The 21,794-nt window shown below is 57.5% G+C and overlaps 2 protein-coding genes across 2 annotated transcripts; both read left to right on the top strand.

Moving 5' to 3' along the window:
* The first annotated feature begins 7,565 nt into the window (after window positions 1–7,565).
* HMX3 (H6 family homeobox 3) lies at window positions 7,566–9,269 on the top strand. The gene is made up of 2 exons (XM_065894601.1): window positions 7,566–7,977; window positions 8,596–9,269. The coding sequence occupies exons 1-2, from the start codon at window positions 7,566–7,568 to the stop codon at window positions 9,267–9,269; spliced, it is 1,086 nt and encodes a 361-aa protein (XP_065750673.1).
* Window positions 9,270–19,538: 10,269 nt separating this feature from the next.
* HMX2 (H6 family homeobox 2) lies at window positions 19,539–21,343 on the top strand. Its single transcript, XM_065894831.1, has 2 exons — window positions 19,539–19,806; window positions 20,787–21,343. The coding sequence occupies exons 1-2, from the start codon at window positions 19,539–19,541 to the stop codon at window positions 21,341–21,343; spliced, it is 825 nt and encodes a 274-aa protein (XP_065750903.1).
* The last annotated feature ends 451 nt before the right edge of the window (window positions 21,344–21,794 follow it).

The following is a 21,794-nucleotide window of genomic DNA, read 5'->3' as shown; positions in this document are numbered from 1 at the left end:
CAGCACCTTGATATTGGACTTTCCAGCTTTCTATCCCTTCCTTCTCTGACAAATCCTTCAACTTATTCAAGTGACCTTTCCAGAACTTAAATCTGATCAGATCCTCTTGCTTCCTGTTGAAAACCCTTCCACTGATTTCGATGGTAATGACTGTGCCACCTTCATGTGGCAGAAGAGAATTGATGGTTCAGGGAGAATGGGTCATCCCCCAGGCACTGAAACAAGGAGCACAGACGCAAAGAATATCGGAGCTGAAAGGGAGGCATCCAGGACAACAAGCCTGTGTGGACCACGGGGGTGGTGAAGGGGCTCAGCTCAGATGGCTCCACTGAGGGCTGAGAGGGAAAAGCTCCCCCCTCTGGTGTGGAGAGAGAGTTGCTCACACACAGGAGACTGAGCCTGTGGTTCCTGTGTCCCTTGCTCCCTGCCTTCACCAGCAGAAACAGGAACTGAGTGGGAAGAGGTGAGGGAGCCCCAAGTGGGTCACTGGGCCAGCTCCATGGGGCTCACAAGACAAGAGGCTTTGGAAAGACTGTACCTGTGCCTGGTTGCTGGGAGGTGGATTTTTAAATAACAACTTGATTGAGGTACCATTTATGGATCACACAATCTACCCATTTAAACCACACACCTCAACAGGATTTAGTATAGTCACAGAATTGGGTAACCATCACCACAGTCAATTTTAGGCCATTTTCATCATGCCCCAAAGAGACCTGGTACCCACTAGCGGTCACTCCCCATTTGCCCTCAATCCCCCAGCCCTAGGCAACCACTTTTTCACTTGTTGTCTCTGTGAAGTTGCCTATGGGGGCAAAATTTCATATAAATGTAACCATACGATATGTGTTCCTTTTATGTCTGGCTTCTTTCACTTAGCGTAATGCTTTCAAAGGTTCACCCATATTGTAGCATGTATCACTATTTCGTTTCACTGCGGAGTGATATTCCATTGTATGGGTATAACCCAATTTTCTCTATTCATTCCTGGGATGTGGACTTTTCAGGATAAGAATCCCTCTGGAACTTGACAAATCCAAAAATGATTGGATTTTCCTCTCAGGGAAGGACTAGACATGCAGCCACTCTAAGGACATTGTGTATCATTTTATATGATTGAGGACAGCACGGCTGTGGCCCATCTCCGAGGGCTGTGCATTTTCTCAGAATCACAGTCATTGGCCTAAGGGAGGGGTCTTCGGCGGAATTCCTGGCAGCACTGGAACCAGATGGGGGAGAACTTTCCAGGAAAGAGGGCCAGAGCACAAGCAGCCAGAGGCAGTTTCCTCAGGACCACAACTGCAGGCTTCTGTCCCTTCTGCCTACGGGACCTGTAGGTCAGGAGGGTTGTCACCCTCAGGACCAATGCAAACCCTGGCTGTGTTAATTGTGGGGAGCCTCCATACCTGGGGCTTTGTAGTCTTGGCTAGAAGCCTAAACAGTCCTTCCCATTCCACAGATAAGCAGCTGGACTAACCCAGGAAGCTGTCCCAAGAAGAAGGACCCTATGGAAGCAAGCAGAAGTTTTAGAGAATATGGAAATACCCCCTCCCCAGGAGCTCACACTTGCTGACCTGTATGTGTGCATGTGTGTATATGTGCTGTGCATGTGTGGTGGGGATGAATGCACGTGTGTATATGTGCTGTGCGTGTGTGGTGGGGATGAGTGCACGTGTGTATATGTGCTGTGCCTGTGTGGTGGGGATGAGTGCGTGTGTGTATATGTGCTGTGCGTGTGTGGTGGGGATGAGTGCACGTGTGTATATGTGCTGTGCGTGTGTGGTGGGGATGAGTGCACGTGTGTATATGTGCTGTGCGTGTGTGGTGGGGATGAGTGCACGTGTGTATATGTGCTGTGCGTGTGTGGTGGGGATGAGTGCACGTGTGTATATGTGCTGTGCATGTGTGGTGGGGATGAGTGCACGTGTGTATATGTGCTGTGCGTGTGTGGTGGGGATGAGTGCGTGTGTGTATATGTGCTGTGCGTGTGTGGTGGGGATGAGTGCGTGTGTGTATATGTGCTGTGCGTGTGTGGTGGGGATGAGTGCGTGTGTGTATATGTGCTGTGCGTGTGTGGTGGGGATGAGTGCGTGTGTGTATATGTGCTGTGCGTGTGTGGTGGGGATGAGTGCACGTGTGTATATGTGCTGTGCATGTGTGGTGGGGATGAGTGCACGTGTGTATATGTGCTGTGCGTGTGTGGTGGGGATGAGTGCGTGTGTGTATATGTGCTGTGCGTGTGTGGTGGGGATGAGTGCGTGTGTGAATATGTGCTGTGCATGTGTGGTGGGGATGAATGCACGTGTGTATATGTGCTGTGCATGTGTGGTGGGGATGAGTGCGTGTGTGAATATGTGCTGTGCATGTGTGGTGGGGATGAGTGCACGTGTGTATATGTGCTGTGCATGTGTGGTGGGGATGAATGCACGTGTGTATATGTGCTGTGCATGTGTGGTGGGGATGAGTGCACGTGTGTATATGTGCTGTGCGTGTGTGGTGGGGATGAGTGCACGTGTGTATATGTGCTGTGCGTGTGTGGTGGGGATGAGTGCGTGTGTGAATATGTGCTGTGCATGTGTGGTGGGGATGAATGCACGTGTGTATATGTGCTGTGCATGTGTGGTGGGGATGAGTGCACGTGTGTATATGTGCTGTGCATGTGTGGTGGGGATGAATGCACGTGTGTATATGTGCTGTGCGTGTGTGGTGGGGATGAGTGCACGTGTGTATATGTGCTGTGCGTGTGTGGTGGGGATGAGTGCGTGTGTGTATATGTGCTGTGCGTGTGTGGTGGGGATGAGTGCACGTGTGTATATGTGCTGTGCGTGTGTGGTGGGGATGAGTGCACGTGTGTATATGTGCTGTGCATGTGTGGTGGGGATGAGTGCGTGTGTGAATATGTGCTGTGCATGTGTGGTGGGGATGAGTGCACGTGTGTATATGTGCTGTGCATGTGTGGTGGGGATGAATGCACGTGTGTATATGTGCTGTGCATGTGTGGTGGGGATGAGTGCACGTGTGTATATGTGCTGTGCGTGTGTGGTGGGGATGAGTGCACGTGTGTATATGTGCTGTGCGTGTGTGGTGGGGATGAGTGCACGTGTGTATATGTGCTGTGCGTGTGTGGTGGGGATGAGTGCACGTGTGTATATGTGCTGTGCGTGTGTGGTGGGGATGAATGCACGTGTGTATATGTGCTGTGCATGTGTGGTGGGGATGAGTGCGTGTGTGAATATGTGCTGTGCATGTGTGGTGGGGATGAGTGCACGTGTGTATATGTGCTGTGCATGTGTGGTGGGGATGAATGCACGTGTGTATATGTGCTGTGCATGTGTGGTGGGGATGAGTGCGTGTGTGAATATGTGCTGTGCATGTGTGGTGGGGATGAGTGCACGTGTGTATATGTGCTGTGCGTGTGTGGTGGGGATGAGTGCGTGTGTGTATATGTGCTGTGCGTGTGTGGTGGGGATGAGTGCACGTGTGTATATGTGCTGTGCGTGTGTGGTGGGGATGAGTGCACGTGTGTATATGTGCTGTGCGTGTGTGGTGGGGATGAGTGCGTGTGTGTATATGTGCTGTGCGTGTGTGGTGGGGATGAGTGCGTGTGTGTATATGTGCTGTGCGTGTGTGGTGGGGATGAGTGCACGTGTGTATATGTGCTGTGCGTGTGTGGTGGGGATGAGTGCACGTGTGTATATGTGCTGTGCATGTGTGGTGGGGATGAGTGCGTGTGTGTATATGTGCTGTGCGTGTGTGGTGGGCATGTGTGCATGTGTGTATATGTGCTGTGCATGTGTGGTGGGGATGATGAGGCAAGTGCCATCCTAAGCACCCTTTGCCAGACCTCATTCTTTTGGGAAAAGTCGGGTGTTAGTCACTAGCGTCTCCAGGCCCCCTCTGCCCTCTTAGCTGCTTGTCCCCCCTGCACAGTGCCGCAGAGGTCCTGCTCTGCACAGCCCACCTGCCTTGGACCAGCCTGTGAGGGGACCCTCCAGGGGTCCTGCTGCTGGAGCTCATTTAGGTTTTGTAAAATGTGTCACCAAAGACCTCAAGTTCTCATTAAACCTTTTAAAAACTGCTTTTGGGTATGAACAGGCTATCCGAAGGACCCTAATCAGCTAGCCAAATCCTCTGCCATGGAAACTGTGAGTCCGTTCATTCATTCACTCCTTCATTCACTCAAGCATTCAGGCAGTAACAAGCAGTTACTGAGTACCACTGGTTGGCCAACTGTGCTCTGCGTCCTGGGAGGAGGAATGAGACAGGCCCACCGCCCTTCCAGCAGCTCACATCTAGCCTGCAGTCAGGATGGGAGCCTAAGGGATCGGTTACAAGCGGGAACATAAAATGTGCCCTAAAACAGGGTCAGGAAAGGAGGGAGGGAGGGTGAGAGACAGGACCATTTCCTGTGGTGGCCAGGTAAAGATCAGCAGAGATCTGCAGGTGTTTCACTCTCTGTTTCTCCCGGAATCCACAGAAAAAGTGCTTTTGTTCTCAAGCCAAAGCCGGGAAGGGTAAGACCGCCGGGGTTTTAAACGCTTTGTGCCTGGACGGTGGTTTCTCCCGCGCAGCCAACAGGTTTGGTTTAGAGGATGTCCCATAGAGGGCGCTGTTTGCCTGACTTTGACTGCAGTTGCGGGCGCAAGTGAACCGAGGCAACACCACTCGCCAGAGGGCGAGTGAAGGGCTGTGTGCGCGCCTGGGGCCTTAGGTCCACGAGCTTTCTGGAAGTGGGAGGGGAAAAAAGGTTTAATCTGTGTTTCTGGCTGTTCAAACCCAGCATCCCTGAAACTTGGGGGACGGGCTGGGGGTGCTGACACCTGAGCATCTCCTCTCTCCCTGGTCAAAACGCACACACAAAAGCCAGCGTACCTGCGCGCCCTGGGAGGGAGGACACCGGGAGAACTTGGGTCAAGAGACAGTGAGGCTCCGGCAGCGGCGCCACAGGTGCAGGGACTGCTGTCCCAGAGGACTCTTCCCCCGCTCGCCTGCACCCCTCCCCATCTGGGCCTAGTCCCCAGTTGCAATCAGCCAAGAGACCACTTCCTCAGCCAGAACTTTTCGGCGATGTCTGCTGAACGCTTTTTTTTCCTGGGAGGCCAGCAGCTTTTCTGCTTGTTTCAGCTTAAAGGAGGCTCCATGCGTCAGAACTTTGGCCAATTTGCACGCCTCTGCCTCGAACGGGAAGAGCTCCCAAAACGCGAACGCGCACACACAGACACGCAGGGGCCTCTTCGTCACACCCTCTGCCGCTTGGCCGGCGCGTGTGGGCGCTGGCCGGCGCGTGTGGGCGCTGCCCACCGAACGGGTTTGGACATAGGCCCCTCGAGCTATTTCTGCAGTTGGAGAGAAAATGACTTCTGGGTGTCCAGCACCCAGTGTCGGGTGACCTTGGCCCAGTCTCCTCCTCTCTGGGAGCCTGTTTCTATCTGTAAAACCTGAGTGTGAGATCCACCCTGTTCGAATCTCAGGGCTGTAACTGGCTCCAATCAGATTTTTGGATGGAATAGGGTTTTATATTCCAGTAAAGCCCTATACAAACTCAAGGGAGTAATGAGAATGAGAATAATAATTGTTTATGGAAGTACCATTTACAGTGCTTCCAGGCTCCCAAAGCAAATCAATATAGGGCTCACTACTGTAGGTGAATGTTTGGTGAAAGACGTGTTAAATGTGCCCTTCGAAATTTGGTGGGGGAGGGTCTCAAGCCCCAGATCGGAAAACAAAACATACCCACTTCTCAACTGGGTAACCAAAGCGGTCGCGCCTGCCAATGCAGGGCAGCCTTGAGTTAGGTGAGGGCTTGATCTAACAAAAAAAAGGCGATGGTAAAGGAAGGGGCCACAAAAAGACCTCGGGTGTATGGAAGCTCACAATGGGTGGAGGGGAGTGACAGCCACTTTTCCACCTTTCTCTGACCAGGGAGCTGTTCTTGGGACGGGACCCCACAAGTAATTCTGGTTTATTTGATGCTTAAGTTTAGAGTCTTAGATGCCTGTCTTCCTGCTTTCTTGTGCAATTTGGAGAGTCGTTTTTAAAGTCCATGGAGTAGAGTAACCGTCCGCACAGCTCACAGGTCCAGCAGGGTTCTCTAGGGACTTGACGACAGGCGGGACGTGCTGCGGTGTCGCTGCCAAAGCCGCCACAGAGGAAGGTACGCCATTGTGCCTTCGGTTCACACTGCTCCTCTTAAAGCGTTAGGCAGCTCCAAAGGCTGGCCAGAGAGACTTCCCGGGAGAAAATGCAGTCTTCGGGGCAGCGGGCTCAGAGTTGCTCGTCAAGGTTTGGGTCCCGGCGACCAGAGGAAAAGAATGCCCTGCAGAGCGTAGCCGTCGGTGCCGAGATGCCGCTGCCCCACCGCCCCACCAAGTGACGCGCGCGCGTCAGCCTGTTCTGCGCGCACACCTGGGTGCGCAGAGAGGCACAACCACTCCCGCTCTCCGGGGAAGGCTCACTCTTCGGTTTCCCAAGGCCAAAGGCCAAGGCCATGCGGATTTCTGAGACGGCTGACGCAGTGCAAGGACTTACACCCCGATTCCCTTCCTATCGACTAGATGGTGGGTGGGGAACCCAAATCCCCCTCTTCCTGGCCGCGCCTTTAGCAAGCTTTAGGGAAAATGCTGAGGTCGCTGGACCCCCAAAGGGTAGGAAAGTGCTGAGTTCACCGCGGGCCGGAGGCCGAGTCCTGCCTCCTGGGTCGGTGCTGCGTGGCTCTCCAGCTGAGTCGGGGCGGGGAAGAGGCAGCTGCGAGCGCGGATAACCCCGAGGTGACCCGGGCGGGCCTGGACCGCCCCTTCCCCCTCCCGCGGGCCAGGCGGCTGGAAGCGGGTCCCCGAGCTGCAGGGGGGAGAGGGAGGCGCGGGCTCGGGTAGCCGCGGCTGTCAGTGCGCTCCGGCCGGGGGCGCCGCCGGCTCAGCGTCCCCTAGCTCGCCTCCTGCGCTCGCCGGAGCGCTCCGAGTGCCTCTTTAGCAGGAGCCAACATCCTTTTGTGCTAATAGGCTTGTCCTCATTTGCTGCCTAATTGGACTATATAAAGCCAATAATAGGCGGGCTCTTATAGCCCGAAGCCAAAGCGCCAAAATCCGAGGGAAGGCGAGGAGGGGGCAGTGGCGGAGGCGGCTGCGGGACCCGGGCTCGGCTGCGCCTTCGCCTGCCTAATCCCATTTGCCATTGTACGCGCCCAATCGCCGTATACTCCCCGCATTTAACTTGGATGACATTTTGATTTCATCATTAGCATCCGGCGCCGGATTGACGCAGCCCCAAGCCGGGGACTGCTCTAGCCGCCTCCTCCCCGGGAGCTGCAGCCGCCGCCTAGCCGCCTCGCTCCCTCGGTGCCGCTACGGGGCCGCTCCCCGCCCCTCAGCACCCCTCCCCCATGCGAGCTAGCCCCGGCCGGGTCCTCACCCCGCCCTCCTGCCGTTGGATTTGCGCCCGGGGCGGCCCCCGACTTTCCGCCCCGTAGTTGAGTTCCGTTTATGGTCTGATTTCCGGCGCCCGTCTGCTCGCCCGGCCGCCTGCCTGTCCCGTTCCCTCCCTCCCGGGGACCCGGAGGAGAGGGGACAATGCCGGAGCCCGGGCCGGACGCCCCCGGCACCGCTAGCGCGCAGCCCCCGCCGCCGCCGCCGCCGCCGCCTCCCGCGCCCAAGGAGTCCCCATTCTCCATCAAGAACCTGCTCAACGGAGACCACCACCGGCCGCCCCCTAAGCCGCAGCCGCCCCCACGGACGCTCTTCGCTCCGGCCTCGGCCGCCGCCGCCGCCGCCGCCGCCGCCGCCGCCGCTGCCGCTGCGGCCAAGGGGGCCCTGGAGGGCGCCGCGGGCTTCGCGCTCTCGCAGGTGGGCGACCTGGCTTTCCCCCGCTTTGAGATCCCGGCGCAGAGGTTTGCCCTGCCCGCGCACTACCTGGAGCGCTCCCCGGCCTGGTGGTACCCCTACACTCTGACCCCCGCCGGCGGCCACCTCCCACGACCTGAAGGTACCGACCTCTCTTTGAACTTTCGTTGTCCTCCCTGCGCGCCTGTCCCAGCCCGGTCCGCGCTGCCTTCCACCGCAGCCCTGGGACCCCCGCACCCTCAAACGCGCTGTTTGGCCGGCTTCCTCCGTCCCCTGGCTTGCAACTCCTGCCCGCACGCTCTGTTGCGCTGCTAGGGAATCCAATCCCACTTGGTGAGAAAAGAAATGGAGTTGGAGTCCGGGGCGCGGCGCTTCCCGGGAAAGTGGCCTCGGGCATGAATGGGGAGGCTTCAGGTGGCTGGGACTGGGGACCTGGCCTGGATGGAGGGAGTGACCCCGGCGGGCCCAAGCTGGAGGCGAATCTCCGCGGGCCCCCGGCGAGGGAACTGAGGGAAAGAAAGGAACCGGCCGTGCTGCCCACTCCGGGTCTCCCTAGCCTCTCCTCGGGAGAAGGTTGGATGCCAGGATGTGGCGCCCCTCTTCTGGCCCAGCCGGGAAGGAGGAGGCCCGCGGGAATGGTGAGGCCTCGAGGCCTGGGGCCCAGAGGCCGGCGCGGGTTGAGCCTGCCGCTCCCAGGCGCCAGGCCTCGCTGAAGGCTGTGTCCGTGTGCGTGTGTGTGCGTCCGTCTGTCTCTCTCCAGCCTCGGAGAAGGCCCTGCTACGAGACTCCTCCCCCGCCTCGGGCACCGACCGCGACTCCCCGGAGCCGCTGCTTAAAGCCGACCCGGACCACAAGGAGCTGGACTCCAAGAGCCCGGACGAGATCATTCTGGAGGAGAGCGACTCGGAGGAAGGCAAGAAGGAGGGCGAGGCGGCGCCGGGCGCGGCCGGGGCGAGCGTGGGAGCGGCGGCGGCGACGCCGGGCGCCGAGGACTGGAAGAAGGGCGCGGACAGCCCGGAGAAGAAGCCCGCGTGCCGCAAGAAGAAGACGCGCACGGTCTTCTCGCGCAGCCAGGTCTTCCAGCTCGAGTCCACCTTCGACATGAAGCGCTACCTGAGCAGCTCGGAGCGCGCCGGCCTGGCCGCGTCGCTGCACCTCACCGAGACGCAGGTCAAGATCTGGTTCCAGAACCGCCGCAACAAGTGGAAGCGGCAGCTGGCAGCCGAGCTGGAGGCGGCCAACCTGAGCCACGCCGCGGCGCAGCGCATCGTACGGGTGCCCATCCTCTATCACGAGAACTCGGCGGCCGAGGGCGCGGCGGCCGCGGCCGCGGGGTCCCCGGTGCCAGTCAGCCAGCCGCTGCTCACCTTCCCGCACCCCGTGTATTACTCTCACCCGGTGGTCTCGTCCGTGCCGCTGCTCCGGCCCGTCTGAGGCCCGAGAGGGGAGGAGGAGGGAGCACCCGGCCCCCTTCCCAGACCCCAGAGGAGACTGGGCCGGGCCGAGGGCGCAGAGACGTCCAGCGGCCTTCGGGAACCGGGGCTTCGGCGCGCGGCTCCGGCCTCCCCTCCCCCAATCGGTAGCGTTTTTGTAAGTATTTGCAATGCATTTTCGTGCAATTCACCCCTAATGGATTTGAGGCTCTTCCCCTCTTACTTTTGGTTTTGGTTTATATTAAGAGAAAGCAGGAAAAAGACAAAATTTCCAGGTCAAATATTTCGGCTGAAAAAGCTTTTGCAAAATGTGCCGCCCTCCCCAACCCCCGCCCCCAGTTTGCCTTGCGCTGTGGCTTTTTGGGTTTTATTTTTATGGAAGGAAAGTAAGCGCAAATCCTGAACCCCTCTAATTGATTCATTTTCTATAGAACTATTTTCAGAAGTCGAGAGAGAGAGGCGGGGGGAGGGAGAGAGGGAGAAATTCACGTTGTAGTACTTTTATTTCTGAATTTCTGGGTGTGGTTCTTCCTCTCCACTCCCAATCAGATATTCCCCAGTTTTCAGAACCTGAGCAGCCTCTCATAAGAACCCCGACTCAGGCCACTTTTCTCTCCCCGGCAGAGGTCTGTCGCAATTGACCTCTTCATCTGTCCTTTTTGGGACCGATGAATTCTCTAATTAAGTGTTTAAAGGGAAAAGATGAGGCAGCCCCAAATCAGACTTCTGATTATTGAAACAACTCCACATCTGGCCTGGTGTGGATGGTCTTATTTATTAGCAGCCTATATTTGGGGAATTTCATTTGTTGGTAAATTATTATTAATGTTACCTTTATTACTTTGTTCCCTATTTTGAGAGAATATTTCAATATTAAAAAATTATCTTTTATCCTCTCCACCTACCGTTTTGTTTGGCAGTAACTGTTGTACTTTTCACCTGTGCAATATTGAACAAAATTTCCTGAGAGCCTGCTTCTTCCTCCACGGAGAGAAGCAGACGTCTTCAATGCATAATTCCGGTCGTTCATTTATGAGGAAGAAATTAAGAAGGGGAAAGGGGGGAAGGAAGGAAACAAGGATAGGTAGCAATGCTCAAAGGAGTAAGATAGGCATACCAGAGCGCTTTAAGTGAAGGACAATCAACTTAGGAGAATTTTAACTTATTTGATCAATGTACAGATTTCTTGTAAAGTTCACCCTCAACTCCTCAGGGCTCCTTGCTCTGCCACCCAATCTGTTTTCTTTCTGTCGGCTACACCTGTTGTTCTGCGATAGTTTGTCCCTCCCACCCATCTCCCTCACCTCTGCCTGGATTCAGTCGCTTTTTAAGAAAAAGAGGGAAAAAAATCACAAAATATTGTTACACTTAATGTTGTCGTGAAATGGAATTAATTAAAAAGAAAAGAAAAGCGAGGCATTTCCTGTTGCCAGAGTGTGTAACTTTGGACGATTTTCCCCAGAGCAGGTGTCTGCGAACTCTCTTCTGCCTCGCTCTCTGGCTGCCTCTGCAATGGCCGAGTCCGACCTGGACGCACATCCCTGTAATCCAGGAGGCGGCGGAGACAGAGGCGGCTTTGTTCGCGACCAGATCCGCTCTCTCCGTACCGTACGCCTCTTGAAACGCCCTGTGAGCAAGGGGAGAATGCGGGGCGGAACGGGTGAGGACCCGGGCTTATCTCGTTCGCGGAATTGAGCGCAGCGACAGCCGCAAGCTCAGAGACCGCTGGTATTTCCGATCGCAGGGCAGCAGCCTCGCATTCCGTTCCCAGACCGCAGGGTCCTTTGGGAGCCGCGAGCTTTTGGGCAGAACATCCCTGAGCACTCACTGGGCCTGAGCGGGGTCGGCTCCGGCTGCCTCCAGGGTCGGGGGAGGGAAGAAGGGAGTGAACTTGGAGTTTAGCTGCGGCCCGAGGCAGATCGCGATGTCCACCTGGGAGAGGCCAGGCTGCGAGCGGGCGACCCCAGGGAGGCCAACCAGGCCTAGGGACGGCGGCTCCCAGCTCCGGGACAGGGAGGCCTCCGCAAGCCTGGAGCAACTGTGGCTCCCGGGGCGGCTCGGGTGTGGGCGCGGTCATGGTGAGTCCAGTGCCGGGGAGCAGAGACCACCCGACTGCGGCGGCGACAACCGAGAGGACTTTGCCTCCTCCCGGGCAGATCCTTTTCTGTGCACCGCGCCCAAAGGCTCACGGGCGCAGGGTTTCTCTGGGCCCTGTACCCCGATCCCGGCAGCCGCCGGGAAGTGCAGCGCTAGCGATTCCCAAGCTCCTGCCGGGCGCCCGGCCTCCGGGCACCGGGTGGGCGGCCTGCCGAGCGCGGCGCTCCCAGAGCTGCTCGAGAGCGCGGGCCCGGAGGGCGGAAGCAGGTGCTTGGGCGCCCCTTGCCAACGCGGCGCGACTGCCTGCCCTAGGGCTTGGGGTCTGCACGCCCAGCTCCTGGCAGGGCGCGTTTGAAGCTGGGGAGCCGAGAAAGGGGAGACGGTGAAGATCCCTGTGAGCACACCGCGGGCGCGTCCGCTGGGGAGCGCCTGCACGCGCTCTCATTCCCTCTCCCAGAGCTTTACAGTTGCAGTTGCTCAAACCCAATCCACACGATTGATTCTTCTGTGGCTGAAACGTCAAGTATCGTTTCCTATGGATGGGAAACTGCCTCCAAATAAACTGGCATGTGTAGTTATGGCAAAATTTAGCCTGGACCTCAGTGAAGATGGATCTCCCTTTATTTTCCTCTGGTTTGGGATAAAAACGAGGGCATGTGTCACAAATGAAAAATAAACAGAAATTCGGGGTCCAAATATGTCGTTCCTTGTGTTACCTGCAAACACAGTGATGCCTTTTACTGTCGGCAGTACTAACTGCGGGACAGGCCAATAACAGCTCATTAAAAATAATGTTGCAATAGCAAACACGTTCCTAGATTTTACAGCCAGAACACGATGTTATCAAGCGCCAAGAAAATACTCCTTTATTTGTGTTTGGATTCTAGAAAATGGTTCTTGACTGACCTGGTCTTTACAAAGTCGAGAAATAACTGGTTCTCCACACGCACAGTTTGTTCTTTGTCCTGCTCCTGCAGCCTCCCTTTCCCTCCCTTTGAGGACCCCGTTGCCCTAGGCCGGTGAGTCCCGCCCAGGAGCCAAGGTGAAGCCCTGGGGGAGGAATGTGGCTCGGCCGTCGCCTGGGACTGGCAGTGATATGAACCTAGAAGCCTGCCCAGGTGGGAAACATCTGCTTTGCTCCCGTCGGCTGGGGGTCATGGTATTTCTCACAATGCAAGAGACAGGGAGCATGGAAGCTGCTCCCCGAGCACGAAGCATCCTAGGCTCTACTGCAAGCCTTTGTGTCAGGAGAGGCCAAGACAGCACTTTGATGGAACTGTCACATCCCGAGAGCTAGCCCGGGGCCGTCTTCCCCCACACAGAGTGCCTCTCTTGGCGATGCCTCTGCAAGGATTGCCAGGAACTGCTGGAACCGCTCAGCAGAAGGGGCTATGTGGCAGAGTGAGCGTACCTCCACTCAACTCCTCCAAGAAATCCCTAGGACACTGAGCCAACATCCCCGATTCCATCTTTCATCTTCCCCTCCCTTCAGATTGTGGAACCCAGCCTTCTCTCCTATCCTAACTTCAGATCCTTCCCTATTGGCACCCCAAATTATTCAAGTCAGTGCAATGGTATCGGCTTCCTGGCTTAATCCTCTCTGCATCATCCAGACACATGCAGACAACATACAGGATACACTCACCCTCAAGGGTGACATGAAACATTCACTGCCCCCCCTTCTGTTAGACCTCCTGACGGACACCACATCCAGGGGCTCCCAGGGCCCAGCCTGTGTATGTGTTTAGCGTCACATATACATTGTGATCACATAGCATCACAACAGCACAGGCACAGTCAGGCACACTTTGTTCTGGGTGACCCTGGGCAGCTGGTTTTCTCTGATGGCCCCAGGCTAAGGCAAGCTGGGAAGAACCTTGTAGAAAGGATTGGGCAGGGAGCGAGGTGGTGCTCCTACTTCTGGGGCGTGAAGCTGGAAATCATCTGGGCAGAGATGCCTCATGTTCCCTCGTCACAAGCCACCTGGGACAAACTACGGGAGCCGCTATCATCCCACTTCAGACCCCCGTATACCTATGGGCCGGTGCCTCACTCGGAGCCGGGGTCCTCACAGTGCTGGGCTTTGCGGCTCTGAGTGCCCGGGAGGGTCTCCGGGCCCTGGGAGACCAGAGAGCCAGCTCTCGAGCTGTTTCTGTTGGCAACACAGATGTATTTCTTTTATTTGGTAGTAAATAGAGCGGGTGTGTGTACATCAAACGAGAGCAAGACAGATATAAACTGCCCCACCCCCGCCACTGGGCCCTCATTCTGAGCCAGGACGTCCCCTGGCACGCCAGAGCCCCAGAGTGCGCGCTGGAGGGTGGGGCGGGGAGAAGGAGGGGGAGGTACGAAGGTCGGTGGGGTTCGCTTTCTCGTCTGCAAGAGCACGCTGGGTCAGCCGCGGCCCGGGCGTTGGGAGCTGGGGTCAGAGCAGTGGGGGCCTAGAGGGCTGCACAGCCTTCGACCTTCGGGAGCTTTGGCGAGAGCTGGCGTCGTAGGGCTGCCTGGGCCCGGGCCAAGCACTCCAGCTTCTACTCCCCTGCGCGCGCGGGGCACCTGGACTTCCCTGGAAAGGCCCTGCGGGGACCAGAGACGTTGCTGAGCACCGCCCTGCCCGCCTCCAGAGCTCCATTTTGCCCCACCCCTCGGCTTGTCCACGCCCCGAGTCCTGTGACCCACCCAGGAGGCTTCTTCCCCTCAGCGATCCAAACTTAGAACGCAGAGCGGCTAGGAAAAGACCACTCTACTGGGTCACCGCGACGGGGTCAGGGTGCAAAAACCATGAGCCCCATAGAAATCCCCACTTGGGGTCCAGAGCACAGCCGGGGAAGCCCCTGGGACGTCGCCCGCCCAGGCACTTACACCGGGCCAGGCAGAGGCACTCCTCCGCCCCTCCTCGCGGCTTGCCGCCCACTCTCTGCCCATCCCCTCCCGCCCAGCCTGCAGGCAGTCTCTGCCTAGTGGGTGCGAGCGATCCGCGCGTCTGGGCGTACGCGAATCGCGGTGTGCACGCCTTTGTGTGCGCGTGCGCCCGTCTGGGTGTACAGGGCGAATGTTGACCCTTTGGCCTCACAAATAGTTGGGGAGGGGTGCTGTGGGTGGATGGCGGAAGGGAGAAAAGGGCTGTAAAGATAAGTGGGCCTGCTATACTTTGGAGCCCTGCCTAGTGACTCGGACCCGGATCTTGAGTTGAGATTTCGGACGCGCCTGTTCCCGAGCTTGCTTCTCCTGCGGAAGTACCCTGGAGGCTTATCGGGTGGGGAGCCACAGCTTCTGGGGAATCCGATCTCAGACAGCAGCGCAGCTGGGGTCCAGTTATCCGCCAGGGCTTTCCCCCCACCATTCTGCCTCCAGGATCCCGTAACACTTCAACCGTGTGTCCGGGCAATTCCCGAGACAAGAGCCAAGAGATCGCTGGAAGCAGCGTGCTTCCTCGGACAGTTCCCAGGAGATGAGCCCTTGTACTCGCCCAGGTCCCTTCTTGGCTGCTGCTCCAGCCGATGCGTCTTCGCGGCGAAACTGGCCCAAATCTCTGTCGCCCGGGTTCCAAAAGGATCCCTTCTGGTTGCAGTGGACGGAGAGGAAAAAGAGTTGGGGGAGAGGCGTAGCGCGAGCGAGCGAGAGCACGCCGACAGCGAGTTGCGCCCATCATTTAGTCAGGAGCGACGAGGTGGAGTCACCTGGTGTGCCCCACCGGAGCGCTAAAGTCTTAAAGAAATAGAAAGAATCCCCTTCTCTCGTGAGCTCCTTCGCCGCCCTCGCCCCCCTTGGTGATGGAGTGCACGCATCAGATTTTCATCAAAGTTCTATTAAGTGAAACATAGGTTGCAGGGCACCCTTTGATTGAAACAGTTTAAATTTTAATTGTGTTTTTAATTTGACATATAGTTGCAGAAAGGAATGACACTGCGTCGCCAAGGGGCGGTCGATTTTCTTAATTTCTCCCAGAGGAATTGATGAGTCTATCAGGCCACTAGATTGGAAACCCATTAAAGCTCTCTGGTTAGGCTGTTAATTGGAACTTGATGGATGTGGGGAGGGGGGTGTTGGGACTCGGCTATGCTGATCCAATCTTCACGACTTTCTGTTTTCCAATAAATTACACAATTCATTTTCCAGCCGCAGATTACATAAATTGTACACCTCTGGGGCTCTCTTTTTCAAATAGGGAGCCCTTTTCCCCAAAAGCCTATTGCGAGATGTCATTTGCACCAAAGAACGAACAGCAGAGGCCCTTGAATGAAAATCGAAACATAATCAACGTTTATACTTAGAAAATTTATTGAGATCATTTTCTCTGGTATTTCCTTATTTTAAAGTTTGGACGCGCCATATATCATAATCCACTCGCGTAAAGGGGGGGTCAGCCTGTGTTTAATATTTATCGAAGCTTGATTCCAAGATCAAACTTGTTTATGACTTCATCTGTCATTTCGGAGGGAGCCTTCTTCTACTATTACCCGGCTCAGCCAGCCTATTTCCCAACTGCCGCAGAGAAGAGAGGATCAATTTTTATTACGCTCCTCGGCAAGTTTGCTCTGGGCCGCTTTAATATCGAGCAGTGGCATAATCTCGGGACCTAAACTTTAAGCGTCCTTTCAGTCTTGGAAAGTTTATCATTGCTTGGAACCCGTTTATGCTTAATTTCTAGGAAGGGTGGGGGGCATCGCAAAGATGATGAGGGGCCTTCCTCCTGGGTAGGGGCTGTTGATCTGACTGGAGTAGGGCGGGGCGCAGCTATCCGGAGGCTTGGAGGTTGGGGTGGGAGGTGAGATTGAAGAATTGCCACACTTGAGGACAGAGAGATGGGGTGTCTGTGGGTGGTGGTTCCTGAAGCTTAAGGTTCCTGGGAGTGCGTTTGGCAGCGGTGTTGAGCCCAGGAGAGGGCGTGTGGGCCTCTGCACTTGCCGTGAAGTCTTAGGGACCCCCCCCTCAAATGCCCTGAAGGAACAGCGGGAAGATCGCGTCCTGGCTCTCTGGCCCCGGCCCTGGGACTGCTGTCTGCCCGAGGTGGGGGAGATCCTGCAGGTGCCCAGTTGAGATTGGAGGAGAGGGGAGTCTGCCTGGTCTCTGCCACAGCCTCCCTGCCTCTGTCCTGCGCCAGCAGCACCACTTTTCCGGCTCAGTTCAGAGTGTGTCAGTGTCAGGCACACACTAGTCGGAGTTCAGTGAACGTTTGCTGACTGTGTGTGACTGTGGAAGTGTTTATGCAAGCGCGTGTGTGAGGCTTCAGGTGTTCGCATCTGAAGGTACACAGAGTGCCGGGGTGGAGGAGGCCACACAGGTCAGCTCCCCGGTCCCTCGCCGTTCCCGGGTCTGGGAGCTGCTTCTCCGAGGCCCATCCCGGAGGCCCAGCTGCTGCCTCACTTGGTCACTGCTCTGGCTGAGGCCAACCCTGTGGGTCCTTGACTCCACCCAAACATGTGCCCCCGCGGTCCCGAGATGGCGGGGGTCCTCACAGTCTACCCCGCAGCCACTCCCAAGCTCAAGCAAGGCCAATGCATGCCCCGCCCCTCGCCCCTTCCAAAGAGTCAGGTATTGGCAGTGGAACAACCTCGGGCTTCAATCTTGCTTACTGTGCTTGGGCTTTTTTTTTTTTTTTCTGAGCCTCAGTTTCTCCACCTGTAATTGGGGGGGGGGGTTACAGATCTGCACCGCAGGTTTGCTGTGAGGATTAAAGTGAAGCATGGTAGGATGCTCTCAGAATATTCCAGGTTGCCGGCACCAAGTATTTGCTAGCTCAGAAGGGTTCAACCAATGCCCTCCCCCTACCCCAAATCCTCTTTCGTCCCCAGTGTAGGGGCAGGCTCAGCTCGTCCGGTCCGCCAATTTCCCGCCGGGTGGCTTCAGCGCGGGCCGGGAGACAGCTCCCACTCAGGGTGCTTGCGAGAGGCGGAGAGGTCGCAGGCGGGTGAGAGTCGGGTGTTTGTTTTCAGGATGCTCCCTTCTGCCCCCCAACCGTGCGGGAGCGCGCGGGACGGGCTGTGACGTGGCCCGGGAGCCTGCGCCGCGGCCCCGCAGAGGGGGACGCACAAATTGTATTTCAGCACCGGGTCCTTCCGGGTTAATGAGCTGACACCATGATTAAAGCTGACCATTTGTAATGTGTCTCGACCCCGCCGCCGAGCCCTGAAGAGGTTAATGCGGTGACGGAGGCCGGCACCTGCCCCTCGCGGGCCTCCCGGGCCGTGGCGCACAGCCTCTGCCCCCCCGCCCCGCCCCCTTGCCTGCCTCTGCCCCGGTTGCGCCGCCGACTCCTAATCAATTAGCCCATTAACGAGCCCTTGGAGGAGTTAAGTAGGGAGAGGTTCTGCCACGGGTAAGGCTGCAGTCGGTAACTCACCGCGGCTAATGATATTATAAGCGCTTTGCTCAATAACCCGGGCGCGGCGCGGGCGAGGGGGGGAACTGCACCATCATGGTGCAGAGTCTGGACATTTGTAGGGACTGATTCCAGAGTCTCCTCTCACCCTTGGCTGCATTTGGGGGGCACCCTAGAGTCAGGGCTCCCGGGATCATTTGGTCGAGCGGTCTCGAGGCCTCAGACCCAGGGGGTGGGGTTGCCTGAGCGCCTTGGAGCCTTGCTTCCACCTTCGGTTCTTCGACGCTTGTATAGACAGCTGTGCCCCCGAAACATTTTGCCTGCGCCGGACTGGTTCCACATCCGGTACCAGCTGATCTGGGAATGAAAAGAACAAGAGTCAGGGCTTTGAGGGGGCCGTGAGGATGAGGTAGGGAAACATGGTTAATTGAGCGCCCACCGCAAGCTGTGCTCAGGGTTAGGCACTTTGACCTCATACAGCTTCTGCGAGGTAATCGTTGCTTCTCCCCCCAATTTTAGGAATGAGGAAACCGAGGCTCAGAAAGTTTAAGTGTCCTGTCCAAGGTCACCTAGCCATTTGAATACACTTTGTCTAATTCTAAAACCATGTCGCTATCCTCACGTCCTTCTCTCCTTTCCTGGAGCAAAGCGCTTCTCTTTTTGCAGCAATTCCCTCACCTCCAATATTTGCCTAAAAGTGAGAGTCACTTATGGAAGAGGAGGCCGAGCTTTGGGCTGTTGACAAAGGTTTACAGAGGACCTACAATGAGCTCCTAGTGATTCTAGGCTTTCCGGTGCTTTTTCATTCCTACCTAAGGCCATCCTCGAAACAGGTGAAGGGGAGATATTAATGAGAAGTTCGTATCACCTATGAGGGCAGTGAGGCTCTGACTGGGATTTCACTTGTCCAAGTTCACGCAGCATGAAAATGAGGGTGCTGGGACTTGAACCCGAATCTCTTGAAACAAGATCTAGGGCTTCCCTCCCCCACCCCCAACGGTCTTGCAGCCCCGTTGGGCCTGTGACAGGGGTAGGGTCTGTAGGCCGGGAAGGGCCCAAGTTGTCTGCTCCCAGGCCTCCCCGGTAAGCTCCCGGAAAGAGCATCAGTTCCTATGCGCACGCTCCTAAATTCCCCGCCCCCCGGCCTCCTGCGCCAGGCGCAGCGGTCTGCGGGGTGCCAGCCCTGCTGGCCTGCCCAGGCGAGAAGAAGTGAGTTTGGGGAGGGTCGTGGAACAGACTGTGAGCCCCTCTGAGGGTGCGAGGACCCATCGCCTATGGGAGGCGTCGGGTCACTCCAGCTGAGCCCCGAACTGCCCCTACCTCTCGAGAGGGCAGGGGTCTGAGCGATCAGTGTCGCCACACAGGGTAGGAACTTGGGCTGGAATCTATGTTGCTTTCGGTCCAGGCTGGTTGGACACAGCAGATGCCCGCCCGGCTCTTTGCGCGCTCCGGGGAGCACAGGCGCTGCGTGCGGGGCCTGGGCTTTTTTGAAATTTTCCGGGGCCGCTCGGCGGTGCTGCGATTGGCCGCATCTGAGTAACCTCTATGCAAATGAGGCCGCGCCACCTCTGCGCCGCCGGGGACCCGGCGAGCTGGTGGGCAAGGAAGGGGCATTCGCGCCGGGGCTGGGCGGCCGCACCTAAAGCCGGGCGGGCACGGACCCCAGCGCAGCCGTCCGGTGCCCGCGGGTCCCCCGCGCGGAGGGGACGCCTCGCCAGCTTCGCCGCCCCTCCCCCTGGCTCCCTCCCCCCTCCCCCACCCCCTCCGCCTGCCTGCCTGCCTGCACCACCTTCCACCCAGATCATCTCTAAAGGGAGTTCTTGGTTTCCTCCGATTTCTTATGAACCCAGGATGGGAAGCAAGGAAGATGCGGGCAAGGGGTGTCCGGCGGCCGGCGGCGTCTCCAGCTTCACCATTCAGTCCATCCTGGGCGGGGGCCCCTCGGAGGCGCCACGGGAGCCCGCCGGCTGGCCGGCCAGGAAGCGCAGCCTGTCCGTGTCCTCGGAGGAGGAGGAGCCGGACGACGGCTGGAAGGCACCCGCCTGCTTCTGCCCAGACCCGCACGGCCCCAAGGAGCCCGGCCCCAAGCACCACCCCCCCATCCCCTTTCCTTGCCTGGGTAAGGATCGCACGCCCCCGGGTCAGCAGCGAGCAAGCTCTAGGGGAGGGAAGCTGTGCGGGGGCTCCCGCGTCGCCCCCCCTCGCCTGGCCAGAGCCGCGGCCGCGCGGGGTCCAGCGCCGAGGGGAGGAGACGCGCGCTCTGTGCTGACTCCTCCGCCCGGCGGGCGCTCGGGAAGAAACCGGGAGCACAGATGTGGCGCGGCGCGGTTTTGGGGAAGGCTGGGTTGGAGGGAGAGTGTACCAGAGTGGGTTGGGCACAGGGCCGGCCGCACGCATGGCTGTGCCTTCAATATCCTCTTTGCACATCGTATACTTTCTGCACACGAGGTCTGGAAGTCGGATCTGAGCGGTCGGTCCTTCTCTACCGCAATCACTTTCAGCGTCTTTTTCTTCTCTCTCTCTTCCGCTCTCTCGACCTCTGCCTCTCTCTCTCTTCTCTCTCTCTCTCTCTCTCTCTCTCTCTCTCTCTCTCTCTCCTCCTCCTCCTCGGAATGATTAGCACTCCAAGATGATTGACAATGGTGCCTTTCGTAGATGGTTCCTCTTTACAACATCTGACCAAGGGGAGCCCCGCGTTAGTCCTTAGCGTGATTTCAGAACAAACGGCCTGTGAAATGATGCCACACTATAAAGCTCAGGGAACTCTTCCAGTTCAGTTGTTACAAGGCAAAATCATCTTTTAAAATGATGCTAATGTCCCCCCTCCGGATCTCCTCCCCCTGTTGCCACACGTCCTTTCACGAAGCTGGGAGCATAGAGACCCCAGACTCGAAGTAGCTGGATCCCTGTCCTGTTGCTTTTCAAAAGCCGGGTGCCGGGCTTTAGGTTTCAGCGAGAGGGAGAGAAGAGGATGGGGGTGGGACCAAGGAAGATGGGACCAAGACTGCAGGCGCCTGCCAACTCCCTGGTTCCGGCGAAAGCTGGGGGCCTTTGAGGTTTCCTAACTCCATGGCCTTCCTCTTTGTTCTCACTCCCCAGGTACCCCCAAGGGCAGCGGAGGCGCGGGGCCGGCGAGCTCGGAGCGCACGCCTTTCCTTTCTTCTTCGCACCCAGACTTTAAGGAAGAGAAAGAGAGGCTCTTGCCCGTGGGCTCGCCGTCGCCGGGGCCCGAGCGGCCGCGGGAAGGCGGCGGCGCCGAGAGGCAGGCGGGCGCGGCCAAGAAGAAGACGCGCACGGTCTTCTCGCGCAGCCAGGTGTACCAGCTCGAGTCCACCTTCGACATGAAGCGCTACCTGAGCAGCTCGGAGCGCGCCTGCCTTGCCTCTAGCCTGCAGCTCACCGAGACCCAGGTCAAGACTTGGTTCCAGAACCGCCGCAACAAGTGGAAGCGGCAGCTCTCCGCGGAGCTGGAGGCGGCCAACATGGCGCACGCGTCGGCGCAGACTCTGGTGGGAATGCCGCTGGTGTTCCGGGACAACTCGCTGCTGCGCGTGCCGGTGCCGCGCTCGCTCGCCTTCCCCGCGCCGCTCTACTACCCGGGCAGCAACCTCTCGGCCTTACCTCTCTACAACCTCTACAGCAAGCTCGACTACTGAGCGGCCCGCCGGCCCCGCGCCGCCCGCCCGCTCCCCGCCAGCCTGGCGCGGGCGGCCCCCACTCCGGCGCAGGGCTGCGCGTTTCCAGAAATATTACGAGATACACCATGTGTATTCGTTACCTCTTATTTATGGCCTCTGCCCTACTTTTTGTTTTGATTGTTTCTCGTATTTATCGGCATTCCTCCAGCCAGATCATCTGCTTTCTACCCCAAACAAACCAATACGTTTTGAAAACCATGTTCGAGGGGATGTTCTACGGTGGTGGTGGGAAAGGGAGTTTCGGCCAGATGGACATTGATCGGTAGGAAAAAAAAATCAGTAAAACACCAGACCAGGTACATTCTTCTCCCCCATATATACACCTGTATATGTGTACACGCACACAGGGCTGGCCAAGCCAGCCCTTGGGGGCTTCGAACAATGATCTCGACTCCTCTTTTCGTTTCCC

This window comes from Phocoena phocoena, chromosome 16 (genome assembly GCF_963924675.1).
Source record: "Phocoena phocoena chromosome 16, mPhoPho1.1, whole genome shotgun sequence".
Classification (NCBI taxonomy): Eukaryota; Metazoa; Chordata; class Mammalia; order Artiodactyla; family Phocoenidae; genus Phocoena; species Phocoena phocoena.
This window is presented reverse-complemented; position numbering and strand designations above follow the sequence as displayed.

Bases quoted from the DNA above. Each gene is read 5' to 3' on its own strand.
- HMX3 (XM_065894601.1), top strand. From the start codon at position 7,566: ATGCCGGAGCCCGGGCCGGACGCCCCCGGCACCGCTAGCGCGCAGCCC. The intron at 7,978-8,595 runs GTACCGACCTCT...GTCTCTCTCCAG, and splicing joins CCACCTCCCACGACCTGAAG to CCTCGGAGAAGGCCCTGCTA.
- HMX2 (XM_065894831.1), top strand. From the start codon at position 19,539: ATGGGAAGCAAGGAAGATGCGGGCAAGGGGTGTCCGGCGGCCGGCGGC. The intron at 19,807-20,786 runs GTAAGGATCGCA...CTCACTCCCCAG, and splicing joins CATCCCCTTTCCTTGCCTGG to GTACCCCCAAGGGCAGCGGA.